Below are 18,970 nucleotides of genomic sequence, written 5' to 3'. Positions count from 1 at the left end.
ATCAGGATGAAAAATAGCTGATTATTGGCATCACGTCTCTATGTAATCAGGGATGTGCTGCCGATCATCTATAGAAGAGAATAAGGAGGGAAGAACGCCTGAGGTAGCAATCGCTCCTCCCTCATTTAAAGTTTGTATCCTCCAGTGTAATCAGGCTAATGCAAACAAGTGGCGATGGATGATTATCATCCATCGGCGCTTCCAGTGCCCGACAATTGAGTAGTGTAATACCACCCTTACCAGTGCATAGGTTGTCTCAACCGTTTTGGAGGCGAGGTACAGAAGTTCTCTGATATGGCTGACATGCCTTTATGGCTCAAGCCCTCCTTATCGGAGCTGAATATGTTACCGGACGCCCATCAGTGGGAACAATATGGCATCTTTGTGGTAGGGGATCCATTTACTAACGATGTATTCATGTTCTTTGAACAAGTCCAAATAAGTTATAATGTCCCTAGCTCACAATTTTTTCATCATGCTTTGCTTACTCAGACCTTGTGTGTCTGAATACATTCTGATTGACATCCTCAAATCTGAGGGCCCCCATGGTTTAAGTTCAACCTTATTTTCCCATTTACTTATGGCAAACATTTCTCATTCCCCTTTTTTTGAATAGATGAAAATGAAACATTTCATGAAGTTTTGGAAAGATCTTTATTTGTTTCCCCGCCAACCAACAATCAACGTATTCACCTCTATATTGTTAATCAATGCTAACACCACTCAGATTAAGTAAGATGGGTCGGATTGTATCCTAGGTGTTTGTATGAGATCAGAGACCTTTCTAAGATTATTGGAATTTCAATATCTTTTCTGCGTGAAGTGGGTCTCTTTGGGATATTCGAAGAGGATATTTTTATGGGAATCTTTATTTCGATTATCCCTTTTAATAGAACAATTTATAAAGGAAGGTGATGCCTGGAAAAATGTAACAAACTATGGAGTATGTGATGTGCTTCACTATTTACCCCCAGCCATTAGATGACTATATATATAAAATCATGATATTTAAAGGGCTTCTGTCAGACGATTTGTACCTATGACACTGGCTGACCTGTTACATGTGCACTTGGCAGCTGAAGGCATCTGTGTTGGTCCCATGTTCATATGTGCCCACATTGCTGAGAAATATGATGTTTTATTATATGCAAATGAGCCTCTAGGAGCAACAGGGACGTTGCCTTTACTCTTAGAGGCTCCACTCTCTCTGCAACTGCCGCGCCCTCTGCACTTTGATTGACAGGACCAGGCTGTGAAAACATCATTACACCTGGTCCTGGAGTGGAGAGGGTGTAATATGACTTCCTCCATTTCTATTAACCAGAACTTAGATAATGAGAGTAAGAATTCAACGAACATGTGAAATGTTAAAAGTTCTCATCTGATAAATAGAGATATCCTGCTCCCTTTTAAGACATTCTCTATAGATTCTGCACCAAGTTATGGCGCCTCTTGCTTTCCAATAACTGGGGCAGTTGCAGGGGCAGTAGGAGCTGACGGAAGAGCCCCAAAGAAGTACACACTGAACAATGTCCAGTCTCCGAGACCCATTTCCATCACATTTTTTATCTCATTAATATCACTGTAGACAAGTGCTTTGCCACTCAAGTTGTGGTCCTTAATCTTCTGCTTGTACATTTGGACGTTCTCTTCTCGAAAACCAAGTTTATTCATCTGAAAAATAGAAAATAAAGGTTTTATCATAGAGAAGCATTGCACTGGATGAGTGATGCTCATCAAGGATAAAAAAATGTGGATAATCCATTATTTCAGGACTTGGAGTAGAAGAGTAAACACAAGCTCCAGTATACAGTAACGGACCTGTATGAGGCAATACTCTGACCAACCTTCACCCTACGCTCAAGGGTGGATTAAGTGCATCATAGACTCGAGGCTTTCTACCCAACTTGAGTCCCCTCCCTCCATTTTTCTCTGGCAACTCCCCTTCCGTGTGCTGCTTAATAGTTGTTGTTTTTTTTATGAAGAGGCGGCGGTGTTCCGCTATATGCAGGACACTTTGTCTGGTAAAAAAAAAATGCCACCCTAAACAGAAACCAACCAGACCTTATTATAGTCAATGGGGTCTGTTCTGCTCCATTCAGTTCAGTTAGTTGGGAACCCAGCCTAATATAATAGTAAATAACAGACAAAAGATTTCACACTTACCTCTTCGCACACCTCATCCACACTCATGTTCAGCAGAGACTTTACGGTAAGTCGGTTGCTCTTTTTGGATTCCCACATGTTATTACTGCCTCTTAGCAGTTCCATTTGTCTTTTAATGGAGGTATCTAAATTAACAGTAAATGGCAGAAAGAAGTTGGCATCTTCTACAGTAAAGTTATCACGTAATAAATGGTGGAAGATCTGTGGATCACCATCCAACTCCAGTAGTTGTTTCAGACTTGTCTTTATGGCGTTCAGTTCCTCCAAAGTCTTCTCAAAAACATCCCAAAGGAACGTTCTGGAGTATGAAGAGTCAGTTTGTTGTCCTTCCAGGGACATATTCTGTTGCTCGTCCTCAATGCACTGCAATATCCAGCTGAGCCGACATGGCCAGTGGGTTGCCAGGAGCACCCATTCTGTAACTTTGCGGGGTTGTATTTGGCTTCTTGGTACTTCCCGGATCATCAGTCTGATGGTTATGGTGATAGTATTTACCATCCTTTTGATATGAACAGCGTTGTCAGTAATATACTCACGCATATGCTCCTGAAAAAAATACCCAAGGGCTTCATCTATTAAATTTTTTGCGCTTGGTCCTTTATCTAGGAAGGAGCTGTTGGGCTCCAGCTCATATGAACCTTTTACTGCTGTTGGCATATCAACGGTATTAACACCTGTGTTAGTTTTTTTTTGTCCTTGTTCTTTATCTCTAATTACTTCATCTGTCCCTTCAATAATACTTCTTAGCAAGGATAATTTTGTGTCACAGTCCATTTTCGGGATACAAAAAGGTAATGTTATTATGCGGTTCAAGAACTCATAGCCATTGTTGGCCATACCTTTCAAGAGGTCCGAGCTTTCGACACATTCTACAATGATACTTGGATCCACAGACAAAATGGAAATAAATGGGGCATTTGCATCAGATAGGAGGATATTCATGGCATTTAGAACCCCAACCACTTTGTCCGGCATGCATTTGTCTAAGTTGGTGATCTCAAGTACAACTCTAATTTTTTGCCTTTGGAAGACTTCCATGAGTTGGAGGTAACTGGTGATGGTTTTAACCTCCTTCCTCACATCACTCATGAAACCCAACTGGGAGCTCATATCTGTTCTATTCATTTTTTGTTGCACTATACCCTTCTGAGTGACAATGACATTTTTGACCACCTTAATACCTACTTTCAGTGCTATTATCAAAGATATGCCAACCACAGATGACCCAACACCTTGAACGGCAGCTAACATATTTCCTGAGAGATCACCCAATGGAAAGCCAAAAATCAGGATTGAAGCACCCACTGCAACTGCAATAAAGATCGCCAACAGAATAGCAACCCAAAGTGGGAGACATAGGAATTTCTTACTAACCCATTCCTGTTTGAGTGGAGCATCTATGATTTTAGTTTTTGTACTTACTGCTCTATAAATGCTAATAGGTGCCAGACCAAAACAGTTTTCAATACCATCACAAAGTGTGGTAACTAGCCCAGCCCAAAGCTGGTCACTACCAGCGAACTCCCATGCACTAAACCGGATGAAACAATAATGTATATTCGTTCGCTGCTTGTGTGTTTCTGTGATTACTGGATGGTAAAATGTCATAAGAAAGATGAGTTTGATGAGGTCTTTTCCTGTGCGTTTTCTTATCCTCAGTCCAGTTCTCTCTTCTTCTAGTCCATCTTTCTTCAATCCTTCAAGACAAAGATACGCTGCAACCAAAGTGTAAAATTTAATTCTACATCTTTAGGAATTATTTATTAATATTTTGTTACCGATAATTTCCTAAAATGTGTAAAATGTGACATCACTACCATTGCCCTCTATTCAGTTCATTTAAACGGCTCCAACATTTAACTACAGGCATCAGTCACTGATTGTGCTGATTGCTCTGAAATCATAGTCAAATTGACTGTATAACTGGTGGCCCATCTTTTGTAGACTTTATCGTAGGCATGACTTAAATTGAGTCTGTCACCTCCAAAATCTGTTTGAACATAAGTATACCTCCTTGTAGGGTAGGTAACCCAAAACATTACCATACCTTTCTCGTGAAAATTCGGTCCTCTAATCCTGAGAAATGCTTCTTTTTATTTTAATGCCAATAAGGTTATTGGTGCACCATTTCTCAGCCAGTAATGTCGCTCTTATGGTATTAGATTGACAGTCCCTAAGATTTCAGAGCCTCTAGCAATGATGCAGACACCGAAGAGAATGGTCCCACCGAAAAGCTTGTTTGCATGAAAATAAAAAGATGCATTTCTAAGGATTACAGGACTTGATTTTCTTAAAGCGTACATGAGTTTTCAAAAAAAAAGTCTGCATAATTCCTGTGCTTAATTGTACAATCAAACCTGGGAAAGAGTAGGTCTTTTTTGGGCTTCCTTAATGTCTTTTTCAGTCTAATTATTACCTTCTTCGGCTGCACAGCTATTTGCATTTCTGTCACAAGCAGGAGGTATCTCCCTTCTGTGGAATCTGCCAGCACTATACAGCTTTGGCGTACTTTCCTTTACTGCCCACTTTGATTGTTTTCTGCTCTGGAGCTCACAAAACAGATAAAGAGGGGAAGATCACACAGAAAGGCAGGACACTCCTGTGACCCTCAGAAGCAGTGTAGAAGCAGTTCTTTTATCAGGATCTCAGCTAGCTCTGACAAGCCCCCACTTCCTCTCAACCATCTGTGTTACTAGGGGTGGTTCTTCTCTTACAAAAGGCAGTGGACCGCAACTAAGGTGGAAGTGAGACCCCTAGTGGCTTTTTTTTTTAGGTAGATGCAGGCAGATTTTTAAATGAAGTAATTTAGAAAATTTCTATTAAACAAAATAAAATTGTATGGAAGTACAGTGACTCTTTAACCACCTCCGGACCGCCTAACGCAGGATCGCGTTCCGGAGGTGGCAGCGCTGCGCACAGTCACGCATATATGCGTCATCTCGCGAGACGCGAGACTTCCTGTGAACGCGCGCACACAGGCGCGCGCGCTCACAGGAACGGAAGGTAAGAGAGTTGATCTCCAGCCTGCCAGCGGCGATCGTTCGCTGGCAGGCTGGAGATGTGTTTTTTTTAACCCCTAACAGGTATATTAGACGCTGTTTTGATAACAGCGTCTAATATACCTGCTACCTGGTCCTCTGGTGGTCCCCTTTGTTTGGATCGACCACCAGAGGACACAGGTAGCTCAGTAAAGTACCACCAAGCACCACTACACTACACTACACCCCCCCCCGTCACTTATTAACCCCTTATTAGCCCCTGATCACCCCATATAGACTCCCTGATCACCCCCCTGTCATTGATTACCCCCTGTCATTGATCAACCCCCTGTAAAGCTCCATTCAGATGTCCGCATGATTTTTACGGATCCACTGATAGATGGATCGGATCCGCAAAACGCATCCGGACGTCTGAATGAAGCCTTACAGGGGTGTGATCAATGACTGTGGTGATCACCCCATATAGACTCCCTGATCACCCCCCTGTCATTGATTACCCCCCTGTCATTGATTACCCCCCTGTAAAGCTCCATTCAGACGTCCGCATGATTTTTACGGATCCACTGATAGATGGATCGGATCCGCAAAACGCATCCGGACGTCTGAATGAAGCCTTACAGGGGCGTGATCAATGACTGTGGTGATCACCCCATATAGACTCCCTGATCACCCCCCTGTAAAGCTCCATTCAGATGTCCGCATGATTTTTACGGATGCACTGATAGATGGATCGGATCCGCAAAACGCATCCGGACGTCTGAATGAAGCCTTACAGGGGCATGATCAATGACTGTGGTGATCACCCCATATAGACTCCCTGATCACCCCCCTGTCATTGATTACCCCCCTGTCATTGATCACCCCCCTGTAAAGCTCCATTCAGATGTCCGCATGATTTTTACGGATGCACTGATAGATGGATCGGATCCGCAAAACGCATCCGGACGTCTGAATGAAGCCTTACAGGGGCGTGATCAATGACTGTGGTGATCACCCCATATAGACTCCCTGATCACCCCCCTGTCATTGATTACCCCCCTGTCATTGATTACCCCCCTGTAAAGCTCCATTCAGATGTCCGCATGATTTTTACGGATGCACTGATAGATGGATCGGATCCGCAAAACGCATCCGGACGTCTGAATGAAGCCTTACAGGGGCATGATCAATGACTGTGGTTATCACCCCATATAGACTCCCTGATCACCCCCCTGTCATTGATTACACCCCTGTCATTGATCAACCCCCCTGTAAAGCTCCATTCAGATGTCCGCATGATTTTTACGGATGCACTGATAGATGGATCGGATCCGCAAAACGCATACGGACGTCTGAATGAAGCCTTACAGGGGCATGATCAATGACTGTGGTTATCACCCCATATAGACTCCCTGATCACCCCCCTGTCATTGATCACCCCCCTGTCATTGATCACCACCCCTGTCATTGATCACCCCCCCCTGTCATTGATCACCCCCCTGTCATTGATCACCCTCTGTAAGGCTCCATTCAGACATTTTTTTGGCCCAAGTTAGCGGAATTATTATTTTTTTTTCTTACAAAGTCTCATATTCCACTAACTTGTGTCAAAAAATAAAATCTCACATGAACTCACCATACCCCTCACGGAATCCAAATGCGTAAAATTTTTTAGACATTTATATTCCAGACTTCTTCTCACGCTTTAGGGCCCCTAGAATGCCAGGGCAGTATAAATACCCCACATGTGACCCCATTTCGGAAAGACACCCCCAGGTATTCCGTGAGGGGCATATTGAGTCCATGAAAGATTGAAATTTTTGTCCAAAGTTAGCGGAAAGGGAGACTTTGTGAGAAAAAAATTAAAAATATCAATTTCCGCTAACTTGTGCCAAAAAAAAAAAATTTCTATGAACTCGCCATGCCCCTCATTGAATACCTTGGGGTGTCTTCTTTCCAAAATGGGGTCACATGTGGGGTATTTATACTGCCCTGGCATTCTAGGGGCCCCAAAGCGTGAGAAGAAGTCTGGTATCCAAATGTCTAAAAATGCCCTCCTAAAAGGAATTTGGGCACCTTTGCGCATCTAGGCTGCAAAAAAGTGTCACACATCTGGTATCTCCGTACTCAGGAGAAGTTGGGGAATGTGTTTTGGGGTGTCATTTTACATATACCCATGCTGGGTGAGAGAAATATCTTGGTCAAATGCCAACTTTGTATAAAAAAATGGGAAAAGTTGTCTTTTGCCAAGATATTTCTCTCACCCAGCAAGGGTATATGTAAAATGACACCCCAAAACACATTCCCCACCTTCTCTTGAATACGGAGATACCACATGTGTGACACTTTTTTGCAGCCTAGGTGGGCAAAGGGGCCCATATTCCAAAGAGCACCTTTAGGATTTAACGGGTCATTTACCTACTTACCACACATTAGGGCCCCTGGAAAATGCCAGGGCAGTATAACTACCCCACAAGTGACCCCATTTTGGAAAGAAGACACCCCAAGGTATTCCGTGAGGGGCATGGCGAGTTCCTAGAATTTTTTATTTTTTGTCACAAGTTAGTGGAAAATGCTGATTTTTTTTTTATTTTATTTTTTTCATACAAAGTCTCATATTCCACTAACTTGTGACAAAAAATAAAAACTTCCATGAACTCACTATGCCCATCAGCGAATACCTTGGGGTCTCTTCTTTCCAAAATGGGGTCACTTGTGGGGTAGTTATACTGCCCTGGCATTCTAGGGGCCCAAATGTGTGGTAAGGAGTTTGAAATCAAATTCTGTAAAAAATGACCTGTGAAATCCGAAAGGTGCTCTTTGGAATATGGGCCCCTTTGCCCACCTAGGCTGCAAAAAAGTGTCACACATCTGGTATCTCCGTACTCAGGAGAAGTTGGGGAATGTGTTTTGGGGTGTCATTTTACATATACCCATGCTGGGTGAGAGAAATATCTTGGCAAAAGACAACTTTTCCCATTTTTTTATACAAAGTTGGCATTTGACCAAGATATTTATCTCACCCAGCATGGGTATATGTAAAAAGACACCCCAAAACACATTCCTCAACTTCTCCTGAATACAGAGATACCAGATGTGTGACACTTTTTTGCAGCCTAGGTGGGCAAAGGGGCCCATATTCCAAAGAGCACCTTTCGGATTTCACAGGTCATTTTGTACAGAATTTGATTTCAAACTCCTTACCACACATTTGGGCCCCTAGAATGCCAGGGCAGTATAACTACCCCACAAGTGACCCCATTTTGGAAAGAAGAGCCCCCAAGGTATTCGCTGATGGGCATAGTGAGTTCATGGAAGTTTTTATTTTTTGTCACAAGTTAGTGGAATATGAGACTTTGTATGAAAAAAAAAAAAAAAAAAATCATCATTTTCCACTAACTTGTGACAAAAAATAAAAAATTCTAGGAACTTGCCATGCCCCTCACTGAATACCTTGGGGTGTCTTCTTTCCAAAATGGGGTCACTTGTGGGGTAGTTATACTGCCCTGGCATTCTAGGGGCCCAAATGTGTGGTAAGGAGTTTGAAATCAAATTCTGTAAAAAATGACCTGTGAAATCCGAAAGGTGCTCTTTGGAATATGGGCCCCTTTGCCCACCTAGGCTGCAAAAAAGTGTCACACATCTGGTATCTCCGTACTCAGGAGAAGTTGGGGAATGTGTTTTGGGGTGTCATTTTACATATACCCATGCTGGGTGAGAGAAATATCTTGGCAAAAGACAACTTTTCCCATTTTTTTATACAAAGTTGGCATTTGACCAAGATATTTATCTCACCCAGCATGGGTATATGTAAAAAGACACCCCAAAACACATTCCTCAACTTCTCCTGAATACAGAGATACCAGATGTGTGACACTTTTTTGCAGCCTAGGTGGGCAAAGGGGCCCATATTCCAAAGAGCACCTTTCGGATTTCACAGGTCATTTTGTACAGAATTTGATTTCAAACTCCTTACCACACATTTGGGCCCCTAGAATGCCAGGGCAGTATAACTACCCCACAAGTGACCCCATTTTGGAAAGAAGAGACCCCAAGGTATTCGCTGATGGGCATAGTGAGTTCATGGAAGTTTTTATTTTTTGTCACAAGTTAGTGGAATATGAGACTTTGTATGAAAAAAAAAAAAAAAAAAATCATCATTTTCCACTAACTTGTGACAAAAAATAAAAAATTCTAGGAACTTGCCATGCCCCTCACTGAATACCTTGGGGTGTCTTCTTTCCAAAATGGGGTCACTTGTGGGGTAGTTATACTGCCCTGGCATTCTAGGGGCCCAAATGTGTGGTAAGGAGTTTGAAATCAAATTCTGTAAAAAATGACCTGTGAAATCCGAAAGGTGCTCTTTGGAATATGGGCCCCTTTGCCCACCTAGGCTGCAAAAAAGTGTCACACATCTGGTATCTCCGTACTCAGGAGAAGTTGGGGAATGTGTTTTGGGGTGTCATTTTACATATACCCATGCTGGGTGAGAGAAATATCTTGGCAAAAGACAACTTTTCCCATTTTTTTATACAAAGTTGGCATTTGACCAAGATATTTATCTCACCCAGCATGGGTATATGTAAAAAGACACCCCAAAACACATTCCTCAACTTCTCCTGAATACAGAGATACCAGATGTGTGACACTTTTTTGCAGCCTAGGTGGGCAAAGGGGCCCATATTCCAAAGAGCACCTTTCGGATTTCACAGGTCATTTTTTACAGAATTTGATTTCAAACTCCTTACCACACATTTGGGCCCCTAGAATGCCAGGGCAGTATAACTACCCCACAAGTGACCCCATTTTGGAAAGAAGAGACCCCAAGGTATTTCGTGATGGGCATAGTGAGTTCATAGAAGTTTTTATTTTTTGTCACAAGTTAGTGGAATATGAGACTTTGTAAGAAAAGAAAAAAAAAGAAAAAATCATCATTTTCCGCTAACTTGTGACAAAAAATAAAAAGTTCTATGAACTCACTATGCCCATCAGCGAATATCTTAGGGTGTGTACTTTCCGAAATGGGGTCATTTGTGGGGTGTTTGTACTGTCTGGCCATTGTAGAACCTCAGGAAACATGACAGGTGCTCAGAAAGTCAGAGCTGCTTCAAAAAGCGGAAATTCACATTTTTGTACCATAGTTTGTAAACGCAATAACTTTTACCCAAACCATTTTTTTTTTACCCAAACATTTTTTTTTTATCAAAGACATGTAGAACAATAAATTTAGAGCAAAATTTCTATATGGATCTCGTTTTTTTTGCAAAATTTTACAACTGAAAGTGAAAAATGTCATTTTTTTGCAAAAAAATCGTTAAATTTCGATTAATAACAAAAAAAGTAAAAATGTCAGCAGCAATGAAATACCACCAAATGAAAGCTCTATTAGTGAGAAGAAAAGGAGGTAAAATTCATTTGGGTGGTAAGTTGCATGACCGAGCAATAAACGGTGAAAGTAGTGTAGGTCAGAAGTGTAAAAAGTGGCCTGGTCTTTCAGGGTGTTTAAGCACTGGGGGCTGAGGTGGTTAAGAAATGTATGGTTATGTTTAGGGGCACCTCACATGGGGCATGCTTACTGATTTTGCAGGTGACAGACTCACTTTAACAGATTTGGAACTTATACAGAATTGCACAAAAAAAGAATCTCTGACCGTTTTGGGGGTATTTCCTGGAAACATAAAAGTGGCAATTGAAATGCCCTGCCATTTGGGATTCAAAGGTTGAGTTGTATTAAAATGGGCATAGTAGAGGAGAGTCCCACACTCGGTAACCTCTTTAATGAACAAGAATGGAGAGTCACTTTAAAAAGAGCGGTCCTTATTCTGTTGGACATAAAGGGAGTCTGTCACCAAAATATGATGTTATACACCACTTACATGGCTCTCTAGCATACCTATCCATGATTCAAATGGTACCTTTGTAATTTTCTTCTGACTTTCAACAGCAGGAAAAAATGCAGTTTAATCCATATGCAAATGAGGGCTCGCAAGTGCCCACAGGCGGCATTCGGTGTGTAGGTGCCCAGGCTGCTCTGCCTTCTTTTTACATTACTCCTTCCCAGCCTTTTCCTCGGCTGGTCCTGTGGATGACGCAAGGGACTTGCAGGGCGGCCCGGGCATGCGCACTGTGATACCCATTGTGGGCATGGCGTCGCTACATGTAGCGGTCCGGCCTCCAGTCCTCCTGTTTGCTTCTGGTCTGCCCCCTAGTCACTGGTTTCACGCCGTTTGCTGGCGCATGAGCACTAACGTAGCGATGCCGTGCCCACAATGGCCTTCACTGTTCGCATGTCCGGGCCGGCGGTGCACTGCGCAGGCGCGGGATATCGGCCGTTCCTATAGATGACGCAAGGGACTTGCAGGGCGGGCCAAGGAAGAGGCTGGGGAGGAGTAACATAAAAAAATGTAGAACAGCCTGGGCACCTACACACCGCACCCTTCCCCTGGGCACTTGCAAGCCCTCATTTGCATATGGAAAATTACAAAGGTACCATTAATTTGAATCATGGATAGGTGTGCTAGAGAGCCATGTTAGTGGTGTATAACGTCATATTTTGGTGACAGACTCCCTTTAAAGGGATTGTGTCATCTCACAGATTGGAGGCATATCCTAGCGATATGCTACCAATGTCAGATAGGTACAGGTCTCACCTCTGGGACCCGCACCTATCTCTAGAATGAAATCCCTAAAACAAACGAGAGCGCAAAGCGCATGCGCGGCGTGTTCTCCATTCACTCGCCTATTTTCAGAAGTCCAACAGAAATTAATGGAGAGTGCAACGCGCAGTTTACAGCCAGATCAGACAACTCCTTTAAAAAAGGGTTGCCTTCATTTTAGGTTTTCACAAAAACGTAAGTAACATTATGCATGGCCTGCTCTGTTGTTGAGTTTGATAATTATGTGATGTTTTACTTGCATGTGACCTACACTGCGCTCAGTTAGGGAACACGGATATGACAAGGAACCACATAACTTGTGTAAACTGAAGCAGGCACGGCAGGGGTCTGACATTAACATAAACTGTTCAAACAATACATTAGATATTGTATAGTCAGCTGTAAAACTGCAACTCAAAGTGCGAGAATGTTTTTAATCAATACAAAAATAGTAAAGCAAAGTATTTGCAAAAAAAACTTTTTTTTTCTTTGCTTTATGAAATTTTCTGTTATGGTGGAATTTTGCTTTAAATTGTAGAATCCCTTTGAATGATGCTATGGAATTAGTACAGGTGAACACTGTTGCCAACAATGTAAAGGTAGTTGTAAGCACCAGAGGGCACCTAGATAATTACAACTGGTTTTAGCTCCTTCGTCAAGTATTTCCTTTAAAAGGGGTTTTCCAGGACTGTAATATTGACAACCTAGCCATAGGATAGGTCATAATTATCAGATCGGTGAGGGTCCAACTACTAGCACCCCTATAGATCATCTGTCTGCTGGACGGTCTGCTGAAACACCACTGCTGGGTAGTCACCATGAATGGTACTACAGCGCTGCTCCCATTCACTTAAATGGTGATCACTGTCTATGTCAGGAGTCGGACTTTGGTGATTTGAGATTAATGATCTATCCAATAGTAGGTAATCAGAAAACCTGTTTAAGGGCTCATTCAGACGACCCTATGTTTGTGTCCGCATCCATCTGTTCCACAGACCCATTCATTTCTAAAAAGCTAGAACATGTCCTATTCTTGTCTGCAATTGCAGCCAAGAATACGCATTTTGTCTCATATGGCTGGCTGTTCCATTCCGCAAAAATGAGGAACGTACACGGCCGGTATCCGTGTTTTGCTGATCCATAATTTGCAGACTGCAAAAACGGATGTGGTTGTCTGAATGAGCCCTAATACAAGTTAAACTTCCTCCTCCAGTAACCTGCAGCTTTATGGAGGTCTACTAGTCTACAATTTGGCTTATTGTTAGAATATGGCCCAGCTTGGTTGTACATTCAAATGGATTGTAAAACACATGACAACCTCTTGGCATATTTAGGGGAACAGGTGTATGCAGAACAGTCATATACATAATAAAGCTAAAAAATAAAGAGTGTCAGGTATAAGGTGGTATGAAGTGTATGGTTCTGTGTGCCATTTCTATAACTGATTATTCCTAGGTAGTCCACCAGAAGTCCGCCAACAACATACAGTTGACAAAAAAAGCCATATACTCACACTCAACCTTGTTGATAAGGAAATCTTCGCGCCTACCCCATGGTGCGTAAAACCCGACTGTCAGAGGAGATACAGCGTAATGCAAAGCCTTCGCCAGAGAGTAGCAGTAAATGTCATCTTTTGTCTCAAAACCTTAAGGTAGAGAGTAAGAAAGAGAGTATGACTAAAGGGAGCATGCACACAGCATAGCCGCGTAAACTGAACCAGCAAACATGGGTTGACTAGGAACTTAAAGGGGTTGTCCAACACCTGTAATAACCCCCCTAATGCCCAGACACCTCAGATTATTATTACTTTGCTCCCTGACACCTGCATCGCTCCTGATCCCCACACGCACGGATCAAAACATCCAGGAAGGGATGGGGTGGATTGCAGCCAATAGCAGGCCGCAACAGGGATGAGCCTCCCTAGCATCGCGAGTGACGCTAGAGAGGCTCATCCCCATCACAGCCGTGCGGGGAGCAGGAGTGACAATGGGTGCCGGGGAGTGGGGTAAATATAATTTATATGAGGGGCCCAGGCATTAGGGGGGTCATTATAGGGGTTGGATAACCCCTTTAAAGTGGCACTGGAAAAAAAACTAGAATGTTCTTATGTTGTAGGCAGGTTCAAATTGACAGAAGGCAGGACCAACACAAGTAGGCACGGACAACAGAAGTAGGCAGGGCCAGCAATACCACAGTGCAGCACAAAATACTGCTACCCTTGCCACAATATTTAACTGTATCGCTGTCCTGAGGACAATGATACAGTTGAGTGCAGGAGGACACCTGTGGTCCAAGCCAGGTGTATAAGTGCCTGATGCTTCCAGCATTAATGAATGCTAAGAGCATCAGATCATTATGTACCCCACCAACGGTCGTGAGGAGGTCTTGGGCGCCCCCCTGGGCATCGGCCCACCGTGAAATCTCCCTGTCGGGGGTATTACCTGTCCGGCCCTGACAGCAAACACAAGACAACTTCACAATAGAGCAGTGTGCATGGGGCTGAAAAATTGGCACTTGGTTGGTGTACAGGTTCAAGGGTCCTGATGACTCTAATATCCTACAGTAAACTGATATATTCAAGAGACGACTCCATCTCTAAAGAAAACCGTCCTAGAGATCAGCTGATCACAGCAGGTCTGACCCTGGAAAACATCAGTGATCTGTTGTTATAATAGGGGAATAGAGAGATGGCACTGCCCAAAATTTTCCTCCTCAGCTGGGCTCCGACCATGGAATATATGGACCACTGGAACAGCGGAGACAAGGATGGGTGAGGTGAGTATACGTTCTGTTCTTTTTTTGCAGCATGTGCAGCCCCTGAGAAAGCTGTTTTGCACACCTTTAAGATAGCAGTCTGCCAAATGCTAGTTAGAGGGGTTATCCAACGTGTAAAGCAGGGGCACCTCATATAGATGATGGCACCCACTTAGCTCCTTCTTCCCACACAGATGCCTCCCTGGCCGAACATGTTCTAGTAGGAAGAGGAGAGGAAGCACTGCAAGGCTCCTCTGGCAGCTCCCTGTCTCCCTGAGAATAAAATGCACACCACCCAAGTGTCCCTATTATGGAGGGACAGTCCCTCATTTTGACCAAAGTCCCTCTGTCCCTCTTTGCTCCTTAAATATTCCTCTTTTTTACATGGAAAATAGATTTGCAATAATAAACTCACCATTTAGTTAAAAAACTGGTTCCTAGCTAAATATTAGACTTCGGCATGTGTATTATTCCATCATTTGGTGCAAGTTGGCTCTTAAAAAAATCTATATTCAGATAATTTTTGTGCTAATATTGTGTAAAAGTGTGCAGGAAAAAAATTTAGCTTGCACACAGTGAACCATAAGTGTCTCTTCTTGACTGTCTAAAAATTTGGGAGCAAAGGGATCAAGCTGTTGAAATCCAACAATGCCGATCCTTATCTCCCCCTAACATCTGACATCAGGGGAGAATCGGGAGGCCACATACATGTTAGATCGTCGGCAGGTTCGGCTGACATACATCGAATCAGTATGGCAAGCTTTAGAAAAAAAAATTGGATAATCTATGGATTAATAAGGAAAACTCGGTGTGTAAACATTTTCCAGGCCCGTAATGATATCTAAGGGGTAATACACAGCAAATGAGATAACATTTCTGTAATAGAGAGACAATATTAACACCGACCAGGACTATGTAGAAATGAGTACAGTGGGAGAAGTATGTATGCATGGAAGGAGAGGAAAACAGAATAAAGGCAGTATACAACACAAAAAAAGGATCTCCTTACCAGGACAGACCATGTCATCACTTTGTAATGTGCAGCTTCTCCAGTGGACCTTATGCCTGTGGAAAACAGAGTAAATACTATTAACAAGAACTCCCGGTCAGATCAAGACTACCCGCACATATACCCCCCTTGTGCTCCTCCCTTGTAGAATTCTGCCTTGTGCGAACAGAATATAGCATAATTTATGCGTTCATTATTATTTCAGATGGACATATGTACACAAAGGGAGATGTATGTATTATACAGATTAACATTAAAACATATAAATGTCACAGTGTAGGGGGAGGGGAGGAACACCAGAATGACAACAGAAGGAAAATGCCCAGAAACTAGTCCTCAAGGCTAGGGAAAGGGAAATGGTGACCACCTAAGAAAACCCTAAACTAGCCCTGACTCCTGTGGGTATGAAGGTGGGAATATTCATACACCGGAAACCTAGGCCCTATTAACCCTGAAAATCCCTAGGATTAGTGACAGGGTCTGAGACTACTGGTTTCTTCCCAGATGAACGAACCAGCATCTTCCTGAGGCCTAGTAAACAACGAGCAAATGGTAGCAACAAAATACAAGAGAAGTACACTTCACTGCAAGTATAACACTGCAACAAGTAAAAACAGATAGGCTGTCAGTTAACCTAATGTCCTAACCTTAGATCTTCTAACCTCTGTCACTGGAGGGACCGTGACAGTACCCCCCCCCCCCCTCCGGACACCCAGGACCGATCTTATCCGGATGGACCCTGTGAAAGGCTTTCACAAGGCGACTAGCATTAACGTCGGCCGCTGGGACCCACATTCTCTCCTCTGGACCATAACCCTTCCAGTGAACGAGGTACTGAAGGGATATACAGAGAATTCGTGAATCCACTATCCTTGCGAACTGAAATTTAAGATTATCGTCCACCATGAGAGGAGCGGGAGGCAAGGAGGACGGTTCAGCAGGTTCGACATTTCTCTTCAGCAATAATTTGTGGAAAATATTAGGAATTTTTAACGCCTGCGGAAGTTTAAGATGAAAGGTTACCAGGTTAATAATGGCAGAGGTCTTATATGGACCAATAAACCTTGGACCCAACTTCCAAGAAGGTACCTTCAACTTAATTTTTCTTGTGGACAGCCGCACAGAATCACCCACTCTCAGGTCCGGACCACTCATACGTCTCTTGTCAGCCATCAGTTTATACTTGTTTCCCAGTTTTTCTTTATTATTTTAAATTTTCCGCCAAATAGATGACAAAAAAAGAGGAAAATCTTTCCTCTTCAGGTATACCAGAAGTCTCAGTACCAGAAAATGTGCCAAACTACGGATGGAACCGATATGCCCCAAAAAACTGTGACTTATCAGTGGACTCCTGCCTACGGTTATTTATGGCAAACTCGGCCAAAGACAAAAATGAAGACCACTCCTGATTCTCTGAGACAAAACATCTCAAATAAGTCTCCAGATTCTGGTTAGTGCGTTCAGTCTCTCCGTTCGACTGAGGATGAAGGGCCGAAGAGAAGAACAATTGTACCCCCAGGCGAGTACAGAACGCCTTTCAGAATCTGGAAACAAACTGAGTCCCCCTATCAGACACCACATCAGAGGGAATATCATGTAGCTTCACTATGTTATCGACAAACACTTGTGCGAGAGTTTTAGCATTAGGTAGACCTGATATTGCCATAAAGTGCGACATCTTGCCGAAGCGATCAACAACCACCAGAATTACAGTTTTTCCTGAGGAATTCGGCAAATCTGTGATAAAGTTCATAGACAAATAAGTCCAAGGTCGGGACGGGATGGACAACGGAAGTAGAGATCCTTAAGGCCGAGTATGTGTCACCTTAGCACAAGCACAAGTACCACAAGCTGACACATAGCCCTCAACACATTTACGCAACCCCGGCCACCAGAATCTATGAGAAATGAGATCGACCGTAGATCTGCTCCCAGGGTGTCCTGTAAGAAATGTACAGTGATGCTTCTCGAACACCTTGTGTCGTAATTCGGAAGGAACAAACAACTTCCCCAGAGGACAGGACTCCAGTGCATCTCCCTGGCCCTCCCACACCTCTGCCTTAAGGTCGGGATAAAGGGCAGATATTACCATCCCTTTAGCCAATATCGGATCAGGATCTTCCGAATCACCCCCGTTCCCCCAGGAAAGCTACGCGACAAAGCGTCCACCATGACATTCTTAACCCCAGGGCGATAGGTGACAACGAAATTAAATCTGGTAAAAAACAAAGACTATCTGGCCTGCCTTGGGTTCAGATGTTTAGCCGACTCCAAGTAAGCCAGATTTTTGTGATCGGTAATTACCATAATAGGATGAATCGCTCCTTCCAACCAATGATGCCATTCCTCAAAAGCCAACTTAATGGCTAGCAACTCTCTATTACCTACATCATAATTTTTTTCAGCAGTTGAGAGCTTCTTAGAGAAGAAAGCACATGGGCGCCATTTACTAGGTGAAGGGCCCTGCGACAAGACTGCTCCTACCCCTGCCTCAGATGCGTCAACTTCCACAATGAGTGGCTATGACACATCCGGTTGCACCAGTATAGGAGCAGAAGCAAAACATTCCTTCACCGCTGAAAAGGCTTATGCCTCATTAGACCAGACTGAGACATCCGAACCTTTCCTAGTCATGTCCGTTAAAGGTTTAACCACAGTTGAGTAGTTCAAAATGAATTTACGGTAGTAGTTGGTAAACCCTAAAAACCGCATAAGTGCTTTCAGATTTTTGTGTTGATCACAGACCAACACAGCACGGACCTTCTCTGGATCCATACGAAAACCTGAAGATGAGAGTAAGTAACCTAGGAACTGCACTTCCTGAACTGCAAATGCATACTTTTCGAACTTAGCATACATTTTATTGTCTCTTAGGATCTGTAACACTTGTCTCACGTGATCCTGATGCGTCTCCATGTCAGGAGATTAAATTAGAATATTATCCAGATACACCACCACAAACCTGCATACCAGATGATGAAAGATGTCATTAATGAAATGTTGAAAAACCGCAGGGGCATTGGTTAACCCAAAAGGCATGACCATATTCTCAAAATGACCTTCAGGGGTATTAAAGGCCGTCTTCCATTCGTCCCCCTCCTTGATCCTTACCAGATTACATGCCCCTCCTCAAAACCAACTTGGAGAACACCTTGGCACCGACAATCTGATTGAACAAATCCAGAATCAAAGGAAGGGGATAAGGATCACGGACAGTAATGCGAATAAGCTTACGGAAGTCCAAACATGGCCTAAGAGTTCCGTCCTTTTTCTTAACAAAGAAGAACCCTGCGGATTTGGATGGTCTTAAATAATCTTTATATCTTCAAACTCTCGGTGATATATTCTCGCATGGCTGCTCTTTCGGGTTCAGAAAGATTATATAACAACATTTGCAAAGCCAGGTG

The 18,970-nt window shown here is 43.1% G+C and overlaps 1 protein-coding gene across 1 annotated transcript; it reads right to left on the bottom strand.

Annotated features, from left to right (window-relative positions):
* Positions 1–1,293: 1,293 nt before the first annotated feature.
* Positions 1,294–17,655, bottom strand: LOC120978116 (NTPase KAP family P-loop domain-containing protein 1-like). The gene is made up of 4 exons (XM_040406344.1): positions 17,520–17,655; positions 13,314–13,445; positions 2,167–3,881; positions 1,294–1,674 (listed from the first exon to the last, which is right to left on the bottom strand). The coding sequence occupies exons 1-4, from the start codon at positions 17,653–17,655 to the stop codon at positions 1,441–1,443; spliced, it is 2,217 nt and encodes a 738-aa protein (XP_040262278.1). The 3' UTR covers positions 1,294–1,440.
* Positions 17,656–18,970: the final 1,315 nt, after the last annotated feature.

Source organism: Bufo bufo, chromosome 8, assembly GCF_905171765.1.
Source record: "Bufo bufo chromosome 8, aBufBuf1.1, whole genome shotgun sequence".
Classification (NCBI taxonomy): Eukaryota; Metazoa; Chordata; class Amphibia; order Anura; family Bufonidae; genus Bufo; species Bufo bufo.
The sequence above is the reverse complement of the archived record's forward strand: the minus strand, read 5'-3'. Positions and strand labels throughout refer to the sequence as shown.